At 31.3% G+C, this 23775-nt stretch overlaps 3 protein-coding genes across 4 annotated transcripts; 1 reads left to right on the top strand and 2 right to left on the bottom strand.

Annotated features, from left to right (window-relative positions):
• Window positions 1-428: 428 nt before the first annotated feature.
• On the bottom strand, window positions 429-2611 carry LOC113874433 (exocyst complex component EXO70B1-like). Its single transcript, XM_027512655.1, is given in 2 exon segments — window positions 429-1423; window positions 1426-2611. Coding segments are annotated over 2 exon segments (2181 nt in total).
• Window positions 2612-9040: 6429 nt separating this feature from the next.
• Window positions 9041-12103, top strand: LOC113846383 (exocyst complex component EXO70B1-like). Of its 2 annotated transcripts, none has more exons than XM_027474564.1 (2): window positions 9041-11141; window positions 11695-12103. In XM_027474564.1, exon 1 carries the CDS (start codon window positions 9214-9216, stop codon window positions 11137-11139), a length of 1926 nt encoding a protein of 641 aa, XP_027330365.1. In that variant the 5' UTR covers window positions 9041-9213; the 3' UTR covers window positions 11140-11141; window positions 11695-12103. The 2 variants fall into 2 exon arrangements, with proteins under 2 accessions (XP_027330365.1, XP_027330364.1); XM_027474563.1 differs by having other exon boundaries at window positions 11478-12074.
• Window positions 12104-15548: 3445 nt separating this feature from the next.
• Window positions 15549-18563, bottom strand: LOC113848528 (exocyst complex component EXO70B1-like). Its single transcript, XM_027478103.1, has 3 exons — window positions 16551-18563; window positions 15948-16049; window positions 15549-15815 (listed from the first exon to the last, which is right to left on the bottom strand). The coding sequence occupies exons 1-3, from the start codon at window positions 18464-18466 to the stop codon at window positions 15683-15685; spliced, it is 2151 nt and encodes a 716-aa protein (XP_027333904.1). The 5' UTR covers window positions 18467-18563; the 3' UTR covers window positions 15549-15682.
• Between the last annotated feature and the right edge of the window lie 5212 nt (window positions 18564-23775).

The raw sequence follows: 23775 nt of genomic DNA, 5'->3' as shown, positions 1-23775 counted from the left end.
TCCAACTTCATTGTTCTTGCTTCCTCTAAAGTGAAAAGGTTTTATCTACCTCCTTTAAATTCAAAATTTCTACCATCAAAATTGCAATAAAAAAAACAGATACAATGTATTGATATCCGTTATTGAGAGTAAAGAATAGATAAAAAAAATGAAAAAGAACAACACAAAAATTTAATGTAATTCATTGATTTTGAATCTATAGTAGGGTATATCTTGAAAAATATAAATTTTGTTCGCCAAACTATATATGTGACATACGTACATTCATGCCTATGTTAAAAAATATATTTTATTCAATGAATGTTTTGAAAAATATTTCAAAGTATTACTTTTACAGTTACAATAAAACGAAAACTAAGATTAAATAATAATAAGCGATGTAAAACTTAATTACACTATAAAGTTTTAACAAATTGTAGCACTTGTTTTCATTTTTTCACACCAGATTCAGTAGCTTTTACTTCTCTTAATTCCAGCCGCTGCTCCATCCCCTTGCTTCCAAGAAACAAACATTTGAGATTATCTACAATCTGAAACATTCCATACTTAATATACTCATCAGCTTCCTTGCCAACAACAACCTGGAACATCCTAATGAAATTCCCATACCCCGGCAACAAAATGTTTTCAAGGGACATTCTTATTTGTTCCCTATATTGTTCATCATAGATAAACCATTTACACTGAATGTTACATATCTCCTCAAAGTGCTGGTTGAACAAACTGAGCTTTTCCTTCATTGACTCTGCCACAATATTAGGCACCACAAACTCATCATTATGCTCCACCTTCAAAAGTTCTAGAACCTTATCCCACGAGCTTCTTTGATAATGTTCCAAGTTTAATTGAACTTTTGCAGTGAGTCTCCGGATCCAATCTTTTCCCACAAAGGCTTGCAATCGATGGTTATTTTTCACTACTTCCACCATATAGCCCCGGTTGTTCATCATAAAAACATATCCCAAAGAAGGGTCCACGTAGCTTTTGGAATTAGCTTCCAAACTGCTCTCTAACTGCTCTATAATCCAATTTATCTGTACAGAAAGTAAAGAAGACTTTTCCTCTCGCTCATGATTCACCATGTACTCTTCCAAAACATGCTTATGAGTTATAATATCCCTAGATTTGCAAAAATTTGTGAGGCAATTCATCGTTTCAGACGTAATAGGATGAAGCCCACCATCAGGAACAAGCAATCGCGGCAAGTCATTTGAAATATGATTCTTCAGCTCTCTAATAAAGCCCGAGCCTTCTTTCCTCAATATCTTCATAACCGTTCTTAATTTAAATCTGAGTGATACACTGTATTGACCACAAAATAGTGAGTCAAATTCTGTAAACATGCCACGCAATGTATTCCACACTTGAGGGAGGATGCGACCCAAAAAATTCAACGATTAGTCTTAATTGTGAAGGAATTGGAGAAACTCAGTAAATGAATTATCAAGTCATTGCAAACTTCAGTGAAAGTTATGTCAGCTGCGGAAGAGTAACCTTTGAAGACGTGATCGCAAAGTCTTCTTTCATTGGGAAACAGAATCTTCACAGCTACGTTGAAAGCTTTTGTCCAATTTTCAATCTTCTCCATCTCGTCGATGTTCTCCATGTTGAGCTCTCTTAACCCAAACCTCAAGAGACATTCTTCTAAGAATTCCCTGGGGCATGTGCTGTACACGTGACAACACTCCTGCTCTAATCCTGCTTCCAGCATCAACTTCACTGCTTCGTGAAGGTCGTTGATAGTTTGCGACGGAAGAGCGTCCATCACCAAGTTGACGTCGGGGTTCAGTAGCAAATGGTTCAATCTTTGAGAGTCAACAATCTCTTCAAGATATTTTTCCACATGCTTGGAAACTATGTGAATAAGCTTCCGATTCTTCTTCTTAAGCGATTTTGTGGAAGTCATAAATTGTTGCATGACAACAGTTCTATCAGTGTTGCCGTGTGATGAATCCATTTTAGTGACTAAATTCGTGATAGGAACACTATCGGTGTTGGCTTCTACTTGCATGATGGAATTAGTATTGGCTTCTAGTGAATGTGAATCCACCTGAATGATTATGTGATTTTGGAGTCCAAGACGGTCATTTGTTGGAGAATTCAAAGAGGAGCGAAGAATGACGAGTGAATAACTGAAACAGGCTCCAACAATTACCAGGAATAAATTTATTTTCATGAGTTGAATTGTTAGACATCCGCTAAAGAAGTATAAGAGATCAACCTCGATTCCATAATGAGTCTGCTTTGACAAGCTGAGAGACATAATGGCAAAAGCAGCACATGAAATAAGGGTAAATGCGTCTGGTTTCCCACTCAGGACTTTGTCAAAGAAAAAGGAGTAGACAGAAGTGGTCATCAAAACCAAAAATGCTAAGTGAGCTTTTAGTTGGAGACTGGGTGAGTGTTGCCATTCCTTTGCAAACAGGATGGTGAGGCAGATGATTAAACTAAAAACAGTGTAAAGAAACAGCTTTAGTAAGGTCCACTTTCCGAACAGATGAGTGAAGGAGGAGCTGAGACCGTAACACAGTAGTCCAACAACGGATGAAGTAGAACAAACTAGTCTCCATATATTTGGCTGCTGCAGCCATCTCCGAATTTGGATGAGCATTGCCCTTGTCCTTGTGCTCTTACACAAGTGAGGTGTGTGTCAGAATGATAAGCTACCCTTTCCTTTTCTTTAAGAGAAAATTGCGAGGATTGGGATAACTCCCCCGTCTTGCATCAAGTTACATTTATATGGGCAATCACAGATTTGAAAAATTCAACCTAACTCAAATTTGTGACTCCTTGTAAATTAAACCCACCGGTTAATTTAAAATGTACGTGTGTATATATCTATATATATATATATATATATAAAATGAGTAGTGGATAATTGTAAGTTTCATCCGTACGCTTCTTTTCCTTGGTTTTTCTTTTCTCATAGAACCTTTAGCATAAAAATTAAATAAAAAATTATGTAAATTGTTGATCAATGTATTGTACCCGTCTTTTATTCACAGAATGGCTTTTTAAAAAAAAAAAAAAAGTGATAATAAACATGTTAGAATAAGAATAGATTCACTTTAAAACAATATATTGTACCTTGGATTTATATTGCCTTTCTTAACACTGCACCTGTATGTCCTCCACTTGTACCCATCATCTATAATATCCACGTCACTGATTCTTTGGTTTTCAAATGTGAGTTCTTTTCCTCCCACTGATGCATTCAGCATTTCACGGTCTCCGGAAAATTAACCAGGAACAAAGTGGATCAGACAAATTACCAGTGTTGGACCATGATATTGTTCTGTTCAAAATAATAAATCAACAGATTTGTAATTTTAAAGTCGTATATAATTCCGTATAAAGAAAACCATTTAGCGTGTCAAGGCCAGCCGGTGACACGTAGAATAGGAGTAGGTGAAGCCGTGAAGGCAGAGCCATGGGATCAAATATTGGACGGTGTATATTAAAGTCATCAACGGTCGCACTCCTAAATTATAGGATGACGCGAAACACTGGGATAAGTAGTCAATAAACGGAACATTTTTTTATGAGTTTTTTTTTATCAAAATTTAAAAAATATGATAATTTTTTATAAAATTACAGAAATATAATTTTTAAAAATTATTATTAGTGAATTTTAGTAAAAAATTATCACTAACAATTTTGATATATATTTTAAATATTTAATTATTTTTTAAAAAAATTATTATAAGCGACTTTTTATTTTTTTAATTTTTTAATATTATTTTTAAAAATTGTTATTGACAATTTTTAAAATTTTATCATTTTTTTATTTTTTTTTTATCTTTGAATTTTTATACTGCATTAAAAAATTTTATTGGCAATTTTTGAATTTTATATTTTCATAATTTTATAAAAAATTTCATATTTTTTAAATTTTGAAAAAAAATCATATAAAAAAAAGTAGCCGTCAATAAACAGCTTTCTCAAATTCAGAAGAAGCAAGAAAATTTACAATTGACTGGCAAATCATGCTCAAGAAATTAGCAGAAGCTTTTTCTCGTGTAGACATTAGAAATTTCAAACTTCACGAAGAGCACAAAATGGTTTTGAAGGATAAGTCAAACTGCTACATGTTGAAAAAATCTTTTAGAACTAAACGACACAAATACATCCCATACAAAAAAAATTTAACATATATATCTTTATCATTTATAAAAGAATTATAAAATTTTAATCTTTGACTAAATTTTATTTATTTTTATTCCTTATTGTTAGAATTTTGAATATAAGTTTATTTGTTTAAAATGTCTTAAATAATTTAAATTTAAATTTAAATTTCTTTTATTTATATATCTTTTGATTTGTTCTTTATTATTTTAATATTTTTTTAAGTTTAACTAGTTTTGAGTAGTTGCAACTTGCATCATTAATATCTATTTTTTTTAGCTTAGATTTATATTTCAAATTAGAGTCTCTACCTCCTATCTTTTTTTATTATTATTATTATTATTGCTTTTGTACTCCTTTTTTAAAGTTAAAGGTCCATTTTTTTGGCTTTTTTTAAATTTTTGGACCTTTCATTTTATTTTTTTATCTTGTGATATCGTATTAAGATTTTGAACGTAGACCTAATTTAAGAAAAGAAAAAAAAGAGTGATTATATTTAAAGTTGCATATTAGATAAATAGAACAATCTTAATAGTCGTCTTGAAAAAAGTTTAAAGTGGAGAATTTCTTATACATCTTCTAATTTGTTACTAATCCAACCAAATCTTAGAGCCTCGCCATAATGTCGTCCATTTCATACATACTGTACTCATGAGCATGGTTACCAAGAACGGTCTGAAACCTCGTAAGCTGGCACCAAGATTTTCTTCCCTAAGTTGCTCATCAAGGACAAACCACAAAGACTCAACCCTGCATTGCATGGCTGCACATCTCCTCAAATGGTGCTTAGTATTGGCTTGCGGTGGATTATCCACTGGAATAACTACTTCATCTTGGACTTCGGAGTTCAATGTACGCATTTTCCAATGAGGAACGAAGAAAACAGGAGCCAATAACTGAAACCCGTTCCAACAATAACTAACAGCAAATTTATCTGAATCCGAGAAAAAACTAAATGTCAATCTTGTCCTTTCCACCATTGATGAAAATGAAAACACCACTTTAATAGCCAAAAATTTTCATGAGAACACGCCAACTGACAAAGGATAAGATCTGACAGTATTAAGAAGTTAATAAACAAATATTTTATATTCTTTTTACTTTAAAGATTCAGACAACTACTTCCATATTAATTAGTAATTTAATCAAATTTTTCTTGAATCATCGTCAATCATGACCAGTTGTTTATGAGTTATAATTATCAATATATAATTACGAGTTATTTTGAGTTTTGAATACTATCTAACAATAATCTTTCTTAATATTCCTCAAGGCACGAAGATAAACCATTTTCTTTTTGAAATGTAAATTCAAAATTATTAGTAGCATTGAAATTATTTTCAATCTCTTGATATCACTATGCAAATACACCATAGATAAGAAGTATCTACAATTTAATGATATTAATTTTTTATTCTTTAATATTAGTGTTATAGAAACATAATCTTTTAGTTTTTCATATTAAAATTTATTTTAATGTTTGATATGGAGTTAAATATTTGACTCTAGTCAAACTATCTTTTCACTACTACTTTATTCTAATTCACCATGATCATTACTTTATGTGACTACAAATCTTCCTTTATCATAAGTCATTTGATTATCAGGAGTGAAACACCATTTAAACTCATCTCAGATTCGGTTATAACTTTGAACACTAACTATTACACAAGCATATTCATTATCTACCAACACTAACATTTTTAACACATTATCAATTTTATTAGACGTGTCATGCATATTGTATAGTGTTGGGCGTACTTTTATATTTAAATAATTATTGTCTCAAATGCCCGTAACAACAAAGTATGCAATCTTATAATTTTAAATTATTATTTTAGTCAAATTGCCACTAATTTAAACGTTAAAGTATTTCTTTTAAAACCACTACTATATATCGAGAGTTCAAGTTGCCCTTAACTTCTTGATATGTATTAATTTTAACTTTATTTTTTATATTTTAACTATGTCTTGTTTTATAATTTTATTCTAATAATTAATTCATACTAAGAGCGGGTATATATGTGTGCTATTTATGAAAATAACATTAAGATTTTGTTATGTTTTAGCGTTTGAAAAAAATAGAGAAATACATATTAAGGCCAATATATATGTTACTTAAATACAATTGTGTATGACATATTTCCTCAAATTGAGAGAAAGGAAAACATGTTGAACTTTGTATCTTTTGATGTCTAAAAAGCAGGTTAAACTTGTTTGTCAAGAACAATGAGAATATTTAAGGTAGTTGATGGTTGATAAAAAAAAAAAAACTAGTTGATTAAGGATTGAACTCCTAGTAAAAACAAAATAAATGAAAAAAAATAAAGACATATTAACCTTTGATTTAGAAAAATCAATATTCTTGATATAATTTAAATTAGCATACTAAATGGCTGATGTAAGAACAAATTATTTATATTAGATTTTATATATGAATTTAGAATTTTAATAATATAATTTATTTACTTGATATAGACATTATGAACTGTACTAAAAATAACTTATGTGAAGTATAAATTCTTACAATGAGAAGTCAAATTAGAATAATGAAGAAACAAGTTTTTCTTATGTTTAATCACACTCCCTCCAAATTATAAGTTCTCAATGGGACAAACATAGAGAGTCATTGAATGTATTTTGTGATGACAAATAAAGTGGACTTAGTCATGCTATTTATTAACTTTAGGCACCTTTTATTGTAAGTTTAGAAATTAGACTCACTAATTTCTGCATACACCAATGTAAAGTGCCTGAAGTCATAAACAATTGATCATATTATTAGATAATTTAAATATTTTTAAATAGATCATAATATTAACTCTTTTTTTTATTAAAATAAAAAGTTATAATTGATTACAACGCACAATAATTTTATAAAAACTGTAACACTATGAAACTAGAGTTGAAAAACCATTCTTGTAAAATTTAGAATAGTAAATATATATTAAAAATATCAATTTAATTATTATAATTGTTTGTTTGTATAGAAAATATATAATATTTCTATTGTGTGATTACATATTTTTTAATAATTAATACATTTAAAATAATCTTATTTTTAATATTTAAAGTAAAAATATTAATAATTATTTCTTACTAATAAAATCAAAAGAACAATTTTATTTGTAATACTTTATTTCAAGTATTTAATTCTATTACGCAGATTTCCATGCTTGTTCTAATATTAGTGGTTAAATAATACATATTTATTGAATTTTCCTTTAGAAAAAAAAAACCTGCCGTATTTTGCACCGAAAAGGAGTGATAAAAGCCCTGAAAAAAATGATCGGGAGTTTAAAACATAGATAAAAGCAACAAATATTAACGTCATAGCGTTTTTACAAACACAAAAAACAAAAAGCATACAAAGAACGACAATATATCAAACAAAAATCAAAATATCAATAAAGCGAAAGAAAATAAGTAGTAGCAAAAAATAAAAATGAGTCAATGAGATAGACAATCAAGTTGAGAAAAGAAAAAAAGGAAATTATTTTTCACACCGATTTTTATCGGTTGTCGGATTTTTTTGCCTGTATAAGGTTAAATCAAAAACATTTTATTTGTATGGGGTTCTTTGACAAAAAATTCTTTGTCTAGGGTGATTTGTGAGTGTCGTAATAAATGTTAGCGACACATGATCAAGTATCAGCTGAAAGAATGCCGACACAGGTGTCACAACCAACTACTGAGAGCGGTTCAAAAGAAACCGCTCTCTAATATAGACATCTTAGAGCGGTTACTTTCAAACCGCTCTCATAAATCAATTTTAGAGAGCGGTTAGAAAGTAACCGCTCTAAGAAGTACATTTTAGAGAGCGGTTATTATGGAACAGTTCTCTAAAATAGACTTTTGAGAGCGGTTCGATTTTAGAGAGCGGTTATTATGGAACAGTTCTCTAAAATAGACTTTTGAGAGCGGTTCGATTCGAACCGCTCTCAAAAGTCATGTAAAATATTATTTTAAAATATTTTAGAGACAGACAATTAGAAAAGAGTGTTCGTGGTGGTGTTTCTTCGTATTCGCTGTGTTTCTTCATCTTAGTAAACGTTGTTCTTACGGCTTTCTTTGTATTCATCTTAGCAACAGGAACAAAACGCTGTTAATGGTTGATGGTCCAGCCATTTTTATTTATTTTTGTTTTCTTCCTGCGGTAAATGTTGAACTATCACCTTCTCGCCTGAAAACAATGTCCCAGCAACCGAATCTTCCATCACCTATCCCACGAAAGGATTATGAATTAAGTAATTAAGGAAAATTCATTGAAGAATTATGAAATTAGGTGTTTGGTGTTGTAAAAATAATTTTAAAATAGACTCTCTAACATGACTTTTGAGAGCGGTTCGAATTGAACTGCTCTCAAAAGTCCATTTTAGAGAGCGGTTCCATAACAACCGCTCTCTAAAATGCACTTCTTAGAGCGGTTACTTTCTAACCGCTATCTAAAATTGATTTATGAGAGCGGTTTGAAAGTAACCACTCTAAAATGTCTATATTAGAGAGCGGTTCCTTTTGAACCACTCTCAGTAATCGGGTCTGACACCTGTGTCGGTATTCTTTCAGCCGATACTTGATCATGTGTCGCCAACATTTTTTACGACACTCACAAATCACCCTAGACAGATAATTTTTTGTAAAAAAATCTCATACGGATAAAATATTTTTGATTTAACCCTGTAAAGTCAAAAAAACCCTCGGTTGTCCGTCAATTTTCTTTTCTAGTTTTGCAATAAAATTGGAGTCAAAGGTAAAAAGACTTAATAACGACGTTGGAAATATAAAGTTCTAATCGAAGATCAACGAATAAAAACATAAAAGCAATAGAAAAAGCAAAGGTTCCTGCAACGACTATCAATCAATCAAAGAAGGAAACCGCTGTCCACGTTCACTCTCGACTTTACCTTCTTCTCTGGTCTTTGCTCTCTATCTCCGCGTAGTTACCATTTGACCATCTTTGTCCTCCACTTTTCTAACAAACCGCGTAACTCGAGGGGCATATCCGTCATTCTATCCTCCTGCTCCTCTTCATGGTCCCCATTTTCCTGTTCTTTTCGGTGCAAGTAATGAAGTAGCTTCCGCTCAAACATGTCCGAAAACGGCGAAGAGAAATTACTGGCTATGGCGCGGCACATAGCGAAAACGCTGGGCCACAACAACACCATGTCTGACGATATTCTCCAAATATTCTCCAACTTCGATGGAAGGTTCTCGAGGGAGAACCTATCGGACAAGGTCGTAGATGCGGATCCAAGGGCCTGCGCCGCACTGGATCACTCCCTCAAATCTCTCGATCGCCGAATCTCCCACTACGTTTCCTCCGACCGTCCTATCTGGGCTGACGCTGCCGACTCCGCCGCCTTCCTCGACGCCGTCGACGACCTTGTCGCTGCCGTCGCCGAGTGGAATCACGTCGCCTCCGATAAAGCCGTCGCCGCGTGTCTCGTACGCGCCGAAGACATGCTCCAGCACGCCATGTTCCGCCTCGAGGACGAGTTCCGCTCACTCATGGAGCGCGGGGGCGAGTCCTTCGATCTCACTCGTCCGTACCGGACCGGCGAGTCAACGGAGAATTTTCCGTTTGACTCGGATGAAGAGGACGAAGAAGTCGATGAAGAAGCCCGGAACGGAGGAGAAGAGGAACAAATTCCAGTGGCGCTACCGGTCACCGACTACGACATCGTCATCGATGCGCTGCCGTCGGGGACGATCAACGACCTTCACGAAATCGCGAAGCGCATGGTAGCAGGAGGATTCGGGAAGGAGTGTTCGCACGTGTACAGCAGTTGTCGGAGGGAGTTCTTGGAGGAAAGCATCTCGAGATTAGGTTTACAGAAGCTTAGCATCGAGGAAGTTCACAAGATGCCATGGCATGATCTTGAAGACGAGATTGAAAGGTGGATTAAAGCTTCCAACGTCGCTCTGAAGATACTCTTCCCCAGCGAGCGCCGACTCTGCGACCGCATCTTCTTTGGATTCTCCTCCGCTGGTGACTTCTCTTTCATGGAGGTTTGCAGAGGATCGACGATTCAATTACTGAATTTCGCCGATGCCGTTGCAATTGGAAGCCGTTTGCCGGAACGGTTGTTTAGAATCCTCGACGTGTTTGAAACATTGCGTGACCTAATTCCGGAGTTTGAGTCTCTGTTTTCTGATCAGTACAGTGTCTCTCTCAGGAATGAAGCGATTACGATTTGGAAGAGATTGGGGGAAGCAATCAGGGGCATTTTCATGGAACTGGAGAATTTAATTCGCCGGGATCCGGCGAAGATGGCGGTTCCCGGTGGCGGACTTCATCCGATTACTCGCTACGTGATGAACTACCTCCGTGCCGCTTGCCGGTCCCGGCAAACACTGGAGCAAGTTTTTGAAGATTACGGGCATCCTTTGAAGGAATATCCCAAACTTGATGATAGAGTGCCGTCGTCTTCTTCTCTATCAGTGCAAATGGATTGGATTATGGAACTTTTGGAGAGTAATTTGGAAGCCAAGTCCAAAATTTACAAGGACCCTGGTTTGTGTTACGTTTTCTTGACGAATAATGGGAGGTACATTGTTCAGAAGACCAAAGATAGTGAATTGGGAACCCTTTTGGGGGATGATTGGATCCGTAAACATGCTCTAAAAGTTCGGCAATACCATGTGCACTATCAAAGAAGCTCATGGAATAAAGTGCTGGGGATTCTGAAGCTGGATAGCAATGGATCATTGCCACCTAATGGATTAGCAAAGTCAATGAAAGAGAAGCTCAAGTTGTTTAACACGCTCTTTGAGGAGATATGCAGGGTTCAGTCTTCATGGTTTGTCTTTGATGATCAACTTAGGGAAGAAATAAGAATTTCCCTTGAGAAAATCTTGTTGCCAGCTTATGGAAGCTTCATTGGGAGGTTCCAGAGTGTTCCAGAACTCGGAAAGCATGCTGATAAGTATATCAAGTATGAGACAGAGGACATTGAAGCAAGACTCAACGATTTGTTCCAGGGAAGCAGTGGATCAGCTGGTAGCAGAAAGTGAAGGTAAAGCTGCTAGTTGTTGTTTGTATGTATTTGTAGTGTAATTAAAATACAAAGTTTTGATTATCACCAATGAAGCTGTAAAAGATTTGTGGTCTTGTACCATAAATACAATTGTATGTCTGCTTAGCATTATCGTTGACGATTGAAAAGGATTTTCAAGTTCAGAGCCGTTTGAGTTACAAAATTAACATTTTTGTTGTTACATTGTGGTGCTTCTTATTGGTCCTTGCTTCGAACTCTTCCTTTGTGCAGTGCTTATAATAGTACGAGTTTACTGGCTCAAGAAATATTGTATATTTTATCATTTATGTATATGTCCGCTTTTTTCTTTTTCAGTTTTTAGATTTGCTTGGTTAAGTCCACCTCCCTGCAAGGATCAGCAATTTTGTTTCATTGGCGGGGAAGTATTAGAATTTTTCAAGATCATTTTTATGTTAGTTGATGAAAGATATTTTGTAATTCCAAGGACAAGCTTTATGGAATTTGGCTTGATGGAATTTGATTTGAGCCAACAATATTTTCTTTTTCAACTTTTGCTTTTGTTTTGTTGTAGCTAAATGGGGATAAAAGTTGGTTGTACGAATTGATTCAAGTATGCTTTATGGAGTGTAGCATTACCCGTCTTCCTGAACCCTCTCCGCTATCTTCTCCCTATACTCTTTCCCTAATATGACACTGAAGTGAGAACGGAGAAGCCAATGCTGATTTCCAGTACTTAACAGTAGCAGAAATTCTCAAGTGTTCATTTATATTACTATTTAAGAATCTTAAATTAAGTACGTCACTGCATTAGAAAATGTTCTGAAAGTTGGAGACGAAGATGACCACACCTAGCACTTTGTTGTCCAGCTTTGTCTTAACTCTGAATTCGTTGAAGTTATGCAATGCTGCTAACAATTCGTAGCGTTTATTAATGGATCAAAAAGTAAAATCCAAAGTAGGAAGCCACTTGCAAATTTTGGTACTTTTAGATTGTTTGTCTGAAACTATTTTTAACCTGTCGCTTATCAGTTATCACGCGCAAAACAATTGTTATATGGCGAGAAACAATTATCAAACTAATTTATTTAATCATAAAAACTATACAAAACTTTTAATTTAAAAGTAAACTAATTTCAAAAAACGCCGTAAAGAAAAATCTGTAAGGTGTAAATAAATGGACAGGGGTCAGTAGCGGTTAACAGAAATCATAGAAATCTCTGTTGATTAAATATATAGTAAAATTAGGATAATTTGTTTTAACTCAACACAATAGTTCAAATATGAGTTTTAAAACAAAATTAATTTTGATTAAAATTTCCAAACATCAATATTTTTTTAACAAAATTATGTTTCAATGAAATCATGATTTTACGTCAACTTGAAATGCATTCAAATATATGCTGAATTTCTCGTAAAGAATCGCCTAAATGTCGTAAGTATGGAGTTATCGTTCAGTACATTTAGATTCTAGAAACCCTAAGACTGTGCGAGGTCAAAAGCCGGCATATTCTCAGAGGCTAACCTTAGAAGTTAATAAGAAACAAGTATAGATAAAGAAACGAACACATTCCCTTGATATGTACTTAATTATTTATAAAGACAAGTGATGGGTTTCTAATTAATAATTTAATAGAAATGTTCATAATTTGGTTTAAATAGATTTTTAAGGTAAAATATCTGAATTAGTTATAAGAAAAAAAATGTGGTTTGATTTAGATAAAATTTCAACTTTCCAACATTTAGAAAATTTCACATCAACAAGGTTCATCAGTAATTTATGATGACAATGCTCATTTTGTTTCTTTCATTATATTATCTTCCATAAAATGAAAGCATTAATTAAATATCTTGGTATCATCATATTTTTAAAGGACAAGCATAAAAGAACAAAATAATTTTAAAACTCTAAAATTATATAATGAAGTAGAATCTTCACTCTTTATGATTAGATAATCTTTTATTATTAGTTATTTAAACTTTCAAAATAATTATTTTAATGATTTTTGTGTTAAAATTTCATTTTAGCTTATGATAATCGGTGCAAAATATTGGTTAAGAAATTGAAAGTGAAAAAAAAATTGTTAAAAAAATATTATTAATGTACCATGTCCAATGATTGTCAATGATAATTTTCAACCTTTATTTTTTTTTAATTTTGATTAAGAGCTGATTAACAATACCCTTTTTATTTTTTGGGTCATGCTAAGGCATTGGTTAATGAATTAAAAATAAAAAATATTAGAATTTATGTGCATTAAAAATAATAGGAGAAGGTGTATTAATAAATTTATTCGTAAAATTTTTTTCACTTTTAAAGGCAAAATATAGAAGGAAAAAATTAATAATTTTTCATCACTTAAATTTAACATTATTATGTAAAATAGAATCTTTATCCTCTAAAATTAGATAAATTTTATTATATTATTATTTTTCTCAGACATGTAACTTTAACCTTTTTGTAGACAAACATACATATATTTTTCAACTTTTTTAAAATTATAATATTTAATCTATTTTTAAATATAAGTTTTTTATACTTTTAAAATATTTTTTAATTTTTTTGTTAAAGTTTTATTTTATTTTCCTTAGGTATTAGTTTATATTTTTAAATAACCTTTTTTTGTAGACAAACATACATATATTTTCCAACTTTTTAAAATATAAGTTCTTTATACTTCTAAAATATTTTTTAATTTTCTTTGTTAAAGTTTTATTTTATTTTCCTTAAGTATTAGTTTATATTTTTAAACTTCTCCTTCTCCTTCTCCTTCTTATTCAAATAATAATAATAAAAAAATTAATAACTAAATTGTAATTATCGTGATAACAATATTTAATTTTTCTGTAATATAAAAATTATGAATACAGTTGCCGTCATTTTATTCAAGTCGTAATCAGTCCAATCTCGCAGCATATGACTTCTTTTAATTATATAAATAATTATAAAAAGTTATTAATTTCAATGTGAAATAGATCACATCTAGTAAGGTTACTCTAACTAACCAGAATATGGATTGATGGAAATTTGATTAGGCCAAGACAATATTTCCTTTTCAGTTTGCTCGTGTTTGACCCTCTCTTTGATGATCTCATCAGAGACAAAAGATACCAAACTTACTAATATTTTTTATATTTTTATTTTTTCTTCTTTCACTCGACACATTTGAAAAAAATAAAGGAAATGTGTGAGTATTTTCGTTGATTAATTTAAGAAGTAATTATTATATTTTTACACTTACTTTCTCTTTCATTTTTCATAATTTTTTTCTTATCTCTTTTATCATATTATTTATCATATATACACTCTATAATCATTTAATCGGTGTCAAATAAATTATTTTCGTTCAAGAAGTCGTTTATGTAGCATGTATTTTTTATAAGAAAAAAGTTATATATTATTCTTTAAGTGTTTTTAGTATATTTAATATTCTCATATATTACTAATAAGTTTTATAATCACATTGTTAATGTTAGGTGTGTATTTTATAGTGATTTTACATAAAGTTTTAAAATCAATGACACTTGTGCGATTTAATTAACTAGTCAAGAAACGAGTTTAATTCAAAAAATTAATGAGATGCTTACAGTTATTATTTAGAATATTGATGGCATTAACATGCAAAATGAAACAATGATTGATCGTGTTGAAAAAATTAATGCTCGTAGCGAAGAAAATATTGAAAAGCAATTTAAGAAGCAAGAGGGAATGTCAATCTGTGCATTAGGTTAGTACCACCATCAATTTAAAAAAGCAAAGATTGATACTCAACAAAGACAATGGAAATAAATGAAAATTTAGTAGGAGAAATTTGATGGTGGTACTCAATAGTGGCTAAAAATTCAATGAGGGTGTGTCAATCTGTGCACAAGGTTACGACACCTTAGAACCATTCTACATACATGGGTAGATAAAAAAATGTGACCTAACAAAAGATATTCTCATGTTTCTCACCTCAATATGTTGAGGTGAAATTTTAATTGAAGTATAAAAAATTCAATAGGAAAAGGAACAAAGGATTTTGATCTCACAAACTGCAACTGTCTAAAAGAGTCGCTATACAATAGTGTATCGTTATATTATAGATTTAATTACTTTATTGTACGTGTTTGACATTTGATTTTATTTAATTAAAGACTCTGTTTGGTATAATTTATAATTAAAATATCAAATAATATTTTTATTTAACTTGAGTGCATGTAATGGAGTTGGGCATGTAAACAAAAATCAACATTAAAGTTGCTATTCATGTAGATGAGTTTGGATATAATTAATTTTTCAAAATACGAAAGAACGAATACTATAATATTCAACTAAATATATGCAAGTGTCATCCGTGTCATCCCTAGTCTTGCTAATTGTTTTTATCGTGATTTTAAATTTATATATTACCATTAATTAACAAATCTTTTTTTAAATGAAATGGTAGCAAATTATAATTTAAGATTTATTAAAATACTTTGTAACTTGCTAGTTCTTCCCAAAATATATACATACATATAGCACAAGTGAGTTTGTATAAAGCAATAAACAGTAAATGTTTCGCGAGATTATGGGGCATTTATGGACGCACATTGCATGTATGAAAACCAGAGTAGCTAGTCGTGTACATCTTTGGATTGTCTTGTGTTTGTTGAACGTGTTTTCTTGCTCGACAACCTTGATCATTCTTGTAGATGCACTTGTAGTATTTTCTGTCGAATACTAAATTGTAAGTCATTTCTCATTATTGAATTCTCCAGACTTTTCTTATCTTCTCCAAACAATTTGGCTACAAAGACCAATTGAAAAATAAGAAAAAGAAAAAGAAGAAACCTAGTAATTACCTTGGGTAAGTAGAACTAAGGATTGTCTTCTGAGCGTACTTCACCCATTCATGAAAATCTTGTGTATTGGGCATGACCACCGTCCATGTTGGCTGAATAACTCTGCAACATACCCAGATTCAATCAATCCTATGAATATTTTTCAACGCAAATTAAGCGGAAAATTAAAAAATATAAATATATGCACCGTTAATTTAAATTTAAATATATTATAAATATAATTATTTTAAGTTAATAGTTGATGAATTATCTCTTTTTTTTTATTCTAGACGAATCAAATTTTACGTTAGCGCATGAAAAACGCTCAAATTGAATTGAGACGAAAAGATGCCAGTTGCAACTACTGTTATGTCTGTAAAAATAAATAAAAGGTTTTGATAATATCATATTTTAATGCCGTGTTTAAGTATTTAAAAAGTGTAAACTTTAATTAAAATTTAACTAAAAATACAATCTTTATTTAATTTTTAAAATAATAAATAATTTTTTGTCTAATACTTATCTCGAACCCTAATGTTAACATTTTCTACCGTGTACCTATAATTAACCTTTGAACTATACGCTATGATTAGGGAAAAAAAACCTTGAAATTTCAGCACGCACCTGGGTTTTCGGTGCTCGTCTTTTCCCTGGAACAGCTTTTCTACAAGAGCCACAACATCATGGACCCCAAAATCCTCATTCATGCCGACACCTCCTCGATAATCCCCAGCGTTTTGGACTCTTTCAATGAAATTTTCAAACGCTGGCAACAAAGTTTTCTTCAAACATCTTCTTATCACTTCTCTTATCTGGTCATCAATAACAACCCACGTTCCCTGCATTTGACTTATCTCCTCTAATATCAACTTCAACATATTGAGCTTTTCTTTCCACGATTCTGCAGATTCATCAGGTTCTACATTCAATATGCCAAGTACCTGATTCCACGAATTTCTTTGGTAGTTCACAAGGTGTTGACCCATTTTCACTACGTGGTTTTGAATCCAGTCTTCTCCGAACACTCTTCTTAGTTCACATTTTTCCACCTTGTGAACTATGTACCTCCAATTGTTCATCATGAAAATTGAGCACAAGGAAGAGTCCTTGTAAATTTTGGAGTTGGCTTTCAAGTTTCTCTCCAACAAGTCCAAAATCTGAGCCACCTGAATAGACAATGAAGAAGAAGGTGACCCTTCATCCTCAAAAGCAAGCTCAAGGGTCTTCCAACATTGACAAGCGCCAAAGAGGTAGTTCATAACATAGCGGTTTGTTGGATGAAGCCCACCACCTAAAACAACTACCTTTGCTGGGTCCTGACGAATTAGATTTTCCATCTCCATAAAAACCCCTCTAATAGCTTCTCTCAACCCTTTATAGATTCTTTTTGCCTCATTCAAAAGAACCACACACCACTCATCATCACCTGAGAACAATGACTCCAAATCAGGCAAAAGTTCATTGAGATTCTCATAGACTACTAGTATTCTGAACAAACGCTCTGGTGATCGGCTTGTACTAGCCACAGCATTGGCGAAATTCAGCAGATAAATTGTGGGGTCATTGCAAATCACCATGAAAGAACGATCTGCAAAAGGAGAGAACCCGAAAACACGATTACTGAGATCCCGTTCATTCGGGAATAGTGACCTGAAAGCATCTTTGGAAGCTTGGACCCATCGTTCAATTTTGTCTTTAAGATATTTCAGTGGCATCTTGTGAACGTCTTCGATGCTTATGAGGTTCTGTAACAACTTTTCCTCCAAGAATTGTCTTCGCCAACCACAGAAAACATGGTAACAGTGCTCTTGCTCAAACCCTGAAACCATTGCCTCCACAAGTTTGATTTCTAGATCATGAGGGTACAAAACTGTGTCCTCATCATCATTTTTAATATCAATTCCCAGAAAGAAATAGAGTTGTTCTATGTGATCAGTGTTGGCTTCTCTTTCTTCTCCCATGGCAGTGTCAATTTCAATTGCCACGTGCTCTTCGTGGCCACTGTCTCTTCCAATCTCTAGCTTGAAGTCTGAATGCGAGTGAAGAACGTTGAGAAAATAACAATAAGTTGCTCCAACCAAAATGAACCACAAGTTTACCTTCATTAGTTGTATTGTAAGACACCCAAGATAAAAATTAAGCAGTTCCGGTTCAAACCCAAGGTCATTTTGCTTTGACAAGCTCAATAACATTAAAGCAAATGACGCATTAGAAATTAAGCTAAGCACACATATTTTTGTATTTGAGTCTTTATCACTGAAAAAATTGTACAGAGAAGTTAGCATCAAAGCCAAAAGTCCCACTAGAGCTTTCAACAAGAAACTCTTTGTAAACCGCAATACCTTTGGAAATAGCATAACACAGATGACTGTGAAACTCACCACGCCGTAAAGAGAGATCTTCAAAATGTGATACTTTTCTCCAAAGTGGTCTAAAACCAGGGCCCACGCATAACACAGCATCCCAATAACACTCGACACAAATCCCACACTTCTCCAGAACTTGGGTTGAGTTAACAGTTTTCGAAATCTTGGTGACATTTTTGTTTTAGATGGTGGATCTGTTGAGTATATGTGTGGGGTTGTAGTGTAAGAAGATGCAAGAGCAAGGTTTTAAGATGGAAAGAAGTGGTGCTTAATTGCGAGCTATTGTGGAGCTTAGGTTTGAAAGTCTTCCCAAACTGCCAAGATATTTCCATTGTGGAGGGAGATGAGACAAACGTTCCAGTTTTGTTGGTTTATTTTTGGTGGAAATGAATATCTAGGTGACTCATTTCAATCGGGTTCATTTTCATGGAAATCGGGCAAAACTGATTATTAGCACATGAAACTTCTTGGAAACTCATTTTGAACATGAGGTATGATTCCATGGAAAGAGAGTTGAATTCTCCATTTTTTTTTAGTATGCTTTATTTATTTATTTAATTTATTTTAGTTCTTGAATTGGATTCTAATTTTCATCTCTTATAGGTAGCATTTGAATATCATTTTTGGGCAATAAAAACAGAGATACTAAAATAATGAAGGATAAAAATATTAATATTTATGTTTACGTATTGTATTTGAAAGTAAGGATAGAATGTTGTGTATTGCGTCTTGTATTATGTTTGGATATAAGAGACAAGACAAAAAAAAATATGAAATGACTATCTTACCTTTGACACTTCTTATCAGGAGTATTTTGGTCTTCAAAAGTATAGTTTTCATGTCCCTAGAGCTAGGACACTGATGTTCCTCTTTTTAGGAGGTGCACTGGTAATAATATTTATTTAATAATAATAATATTCTATTAATACATATATAAATATATATATCTATTTATATATGTATATATTAATATATATATTATTTGAATTGATCAATCAATTGGAGGATTTCCTATAAGAATGATACTTAGTAGAATTCGATACCACTTCTTATGTCAATTACATAAATCTTTTAGTTGTTTTTAACACTTTCGATGAATTTTCTAAAACTAAAAAAGGGGCTAAAAAAGAGAAGAAAGAAGACAAATCAGAGTGAAATCTTAATATAATTCGACAAAGCAAGAACAGCAAAGCAAGTCCACGGAAAAAGGATATATATATTTATTTTTTTAAGATTAAACAAAAGGATTCGCAAATAAAAGCGCTAATGCTACAACCAATCCATAAATTGTTAAAGCTTCCATAAAAGCCAGACTAAGCAATAAAGTACCCCGTATTTTTCCCTCTGCCTCTGGTTGTCGCGCAATCCCTTCTACAGCTTGCCCTGCAGCACTGCCTTGACCAACCCTAGGTCCAATAGAAGCAAGCTCGACGGCCAACCCAGCAGCAATAGCGGAAGCGGCAGAAATTAGTGGATTCATGATAAGTTCCTTTTGTATTACCTCTTCTTACTGCCGTATTTATGTTAATGCACTTTCCAATGATACATAAGCAAGGCATTTCTGGTCCTTTATAGTAAATATGAATCATAGATATTTGTAATTAATCATTTCTTATTTGGGGGAGGAATATATTTCATTGCTACAAAAAAAAAATTGGATTAATTGTTCTTGTATTAAACACAATAAAGGCTCTTTCTTGGCTTAATTATAAGGATAGACCTTTCCTCTTAAATAAAATATGCAGAGAAAAAAACTGTAGAACCCTAGTTTGGAGTGATCTGATACCTTTTTCTTCTCGTTGTAGATATTCGAAGAATGGAACCTACTACAAAATGAAATGAGTTAAAAGAAAAGTCAAAAAGGAAAGGGCATTCTAAGATTACTCTATTCTTTTGTTCTAAAAAAAAAGTGAAAAGAGAACAAATTAGATACAATAGAAAAATGGGGTCAAAATAAAATAGACATTTTTTCTCCTATTTTCTTCCATATTAATTCAAAGTTAAATAAATTTGAACAACAAAATTCTTATTATTTTTTTTAATATTCATTTTGATTCTTTTCTTGAAATTTGTGTTACGCGTGTCTTTCTGTGTCTCTGTCTCTCTAGCGAAATACTAACTAAACATAATACACGTATCTCTGTGTTTTTGTCTTTGAACCAAACACTACTATACTATACTATTGAAATAATTTTTTTTAGAGAGAAACATATTGACCACCACTTATATCACAATATCTATAATTTGTTCATACGATAAAATATTAGTGGTTAAAACTATGTAATCTCAAATTATCTAATAATTTTTTATTTTACTGAAATTTCTAGAATGAGCTTATTTGAAACTAAAATTAATTAAAAAATTATATTTTCATTTTTTTATTACAAGAACTTTTTAACTAAAATCTATATATAAAGAAAAGTTTTTATAAGATAATTTTGGACAAACTTACTTATATAAGATACAAAATAAAGAAGTGAAATAAAAATAATTTTTTATAAGTTAAAATTAATTTATACTTTTCTATATATTTTTTAAAAATTTAATTTATTAAATTTTTTTTAAAACTTGATGTGCATAAGTTAATTTTGTTTATGTGAAAATTTTTCTTCATTTTATTTTTTAGTTTTCTTGTCTTATATTTAAGATTAATAAAAATTACTAAAAATTTCTTATAAAAAGAATCTAGCGGATTAACTTTTTAATACACAATGAATTTTGAATTATAACGATTGAACATATATATTGGTCTTTGTCCAAACTGTACTTCCTATAATCTTATAAGTTTGACTAACTAAATTAACAAAAATGTTTTCATTTTACTTTTTATATTATATTTTGATATTTTCTCTTTAGGGGAAGAAAATTGAGAGAAAGAAACTCAATTTTATTTTCTTTTCAAAAAAATGGATGTAGGAGTATAATATAAAAAATATAATGTGAAAATATAATCACTCCAAAGAACAAATTCAAATATATACAATACTACACTTGTATTCTGGAGATCAACTTTATGAATTTTAATTTATTCATAAATATTTTTTTTATTAAACTGTCTTACATCAGTTAAAGATATAACTATTATATATTTGATAAGGTTTGAGCAATTCTTTTAATAGGCTAATTTTCTAATATTTTTAATAAACTCTTTATTTTTATTAAATTTATTAAAAATTAGAATAATAAATATAAATCATTAAGTTAAGCATGACACTTATATTTTTTTATAATTTTAAATAAATTTTAGTTAATAATAAAAAGTAAATTAAAAAAATTGTTAGTAACAATTTTTGCGTGGGAGACTAAAAGTACAAGCTTGGATCAAACACAGCACAAAAAGATGGATGGTGATGTATCGGAAATTAATTAGGATCCCAACAACCTCATTTGGCATCATGACAAGAATTGAAGAGTTTCGTGCATTTAATGTTGTACCTACCATTATCAAATTTCCTTTTATAAGGTATGGTTTTAATTTTTTTTTGGTGATCTTTATTATTAGTTCTTTTCTTATCTATTGAATTAAAAGATATAACAAAGAAGCATATGGACTTATGTTTGGAAGTCTTCGTCAAAGGAGATGAAAGAAACTTTCCCGTGTTTATTAGTGTATCGTTATGTTATAGAATTAATTACTTTATTGTACGTGTTTGGCACTTGATTTTATTTAATTAAAGACTTTGTTTGGTAGAATTTATAATATTTTTATTTTACCTGAGTGCATGTAATAGAGTTGGGTATGTAAACAGGCATGAACATTGAAGTTGCTATTCATGTAGATATGAGTTTGGGTATAAATAATTTGTAAGTCATTTCTCATTATTGAATTCTGTAGATTTTACTTTTCTTAGCTGTATCTTGCATTATTGGTACATACTAATGAATACAAGAAACAAATTGACCACAAAGATTAATAGGAAAATAAGAACATCTTTCCTTTCTAAAAATATTTTTAATTTTTAATTTTTAATTATAAAATTGTCACTTTATTTTTAATTTTTTTTGTTTTTAAAGTTTTATACAAGAAACTGTAAAAACAGGGAAAAAATTTGTTTTTAGTTTTCCTGTGCAAATGTTTGAAGGAAGAAAACAAAATGAAAGCATATTCTAAAACCAAACGATTTTTAAAGAAGGGTGTGGAGCCGCTGTATTGCAATAAAAGCAATGCTCTAAAAAGATAAAATTTTAAGATTGAATTAGAGGTTCAAAATGTTCGCCTATTACTTGGACATTGTATCAGCCAAATGGATGTCCGTTCACTACCCATTTCATTTTATAATTTCTTAAATAAATATCATAAAATAATAAATTAATATAAATTTAATACAATAATCTTTATTTACTACTCATTTTCCCCTCCTTTGCTTCGACACCTGTACCTAAGATTGTTCACCATGAAACCAAACCGAAAACAGAGCCCAAAGCAGGATCCCTGTACTCTTTGGCCTTGGCTTCCAAATTACTCTCTTAACAGTATAGGTAATATCCTTAGATTCACAAACATCCCCAAGGCAATTCGTGACTTCATAGGTAACCGGATGAAGACCACCATCAAGAACAAACGTTTGCAGCATTTCAGGGCAAATAAAATTCTCCAATTCCACAAAAATAGCCCCTGTTTGCTACACAATCTATTCCAAACTATGAACCTTTCGTTTGTGAGTGAACCACTGTACTGATCAGAAAACAACGATCAAAGTCTGGAATGAGGCTACTAAACGTGTTAAACACTTTGGGAACCATGCAGCACTTGGACGAATGGGTCCCAGTGGCAAACGTACCTACGAAACTGAGTAAACGATCGGTGAATTCCTTGGAAAGCTCTGTGAAAGAGATGTTTACAGCGGAAGAGAGACGGAAGAAGACGCAGTGGCAGAGTCTCTTTTCAATGGGAAAGAGTATAAAATTAATTTCAATTAATGAAATGAATAAATATATTTGAATTGATTAAAAAAATATTTAATAATAACTATAAAAAAATTAAAAATTTGTTTGATAAATTTATATGGTATAGAACCTAAGGTAGCGTTGGTACACATAGGTTCTAATAAAATAATTTATTGTGTTAATAAAATAATTTCTATTTAAATTGATTAATTAGTAAAATAATGATTATAAAGAATATATTTTGATTGATTATTAAGATAATTTTATAATTTATTAAAGATGATATATGATAAATTAATATTGCCTAAAGTTTCGGTAACGTCGATACACATAAACTTTGTTAATTTATAACATACAACAGTAGAGAAGTTACACGCTAATGCCATAGATTGATACAAATATTATGTTATATTATTATTACATTGAAGAGAGTAAATTACAAATATAAATTTAAATTATATCAACACTCTACAAACATACAATAAATAAATACAAATATTAGAAGGTAAATAATCAAAATAATAATTAAGACATAAATAATGGAATAACATAAACAATATTAAAGTTAATTTATTGTTAATATTAAAATAAAATAA

This window comes from Abrus precatorius, unplaced genomic scaffold (genome assembly GCF_003935025.1).
Source record: "Abrus precatorius isolate BTA unplaced genomic scaffold, Abrus_2018 Scaffold8, whole genome shotgun sequence".
In the NCBI taxonomy this organism is placed as follows: domain Eukaryota; kingdom Viridiplantae; phylum Streptophyta; class Magnoliopsida; order Fabales; family Fabaceae; genus Abrus; species Abrus precatorius.
Note: the sequence above shows the minus strand (reverse complement) of the source record. Positions and strands in the feature narration are given on the sequence as shown.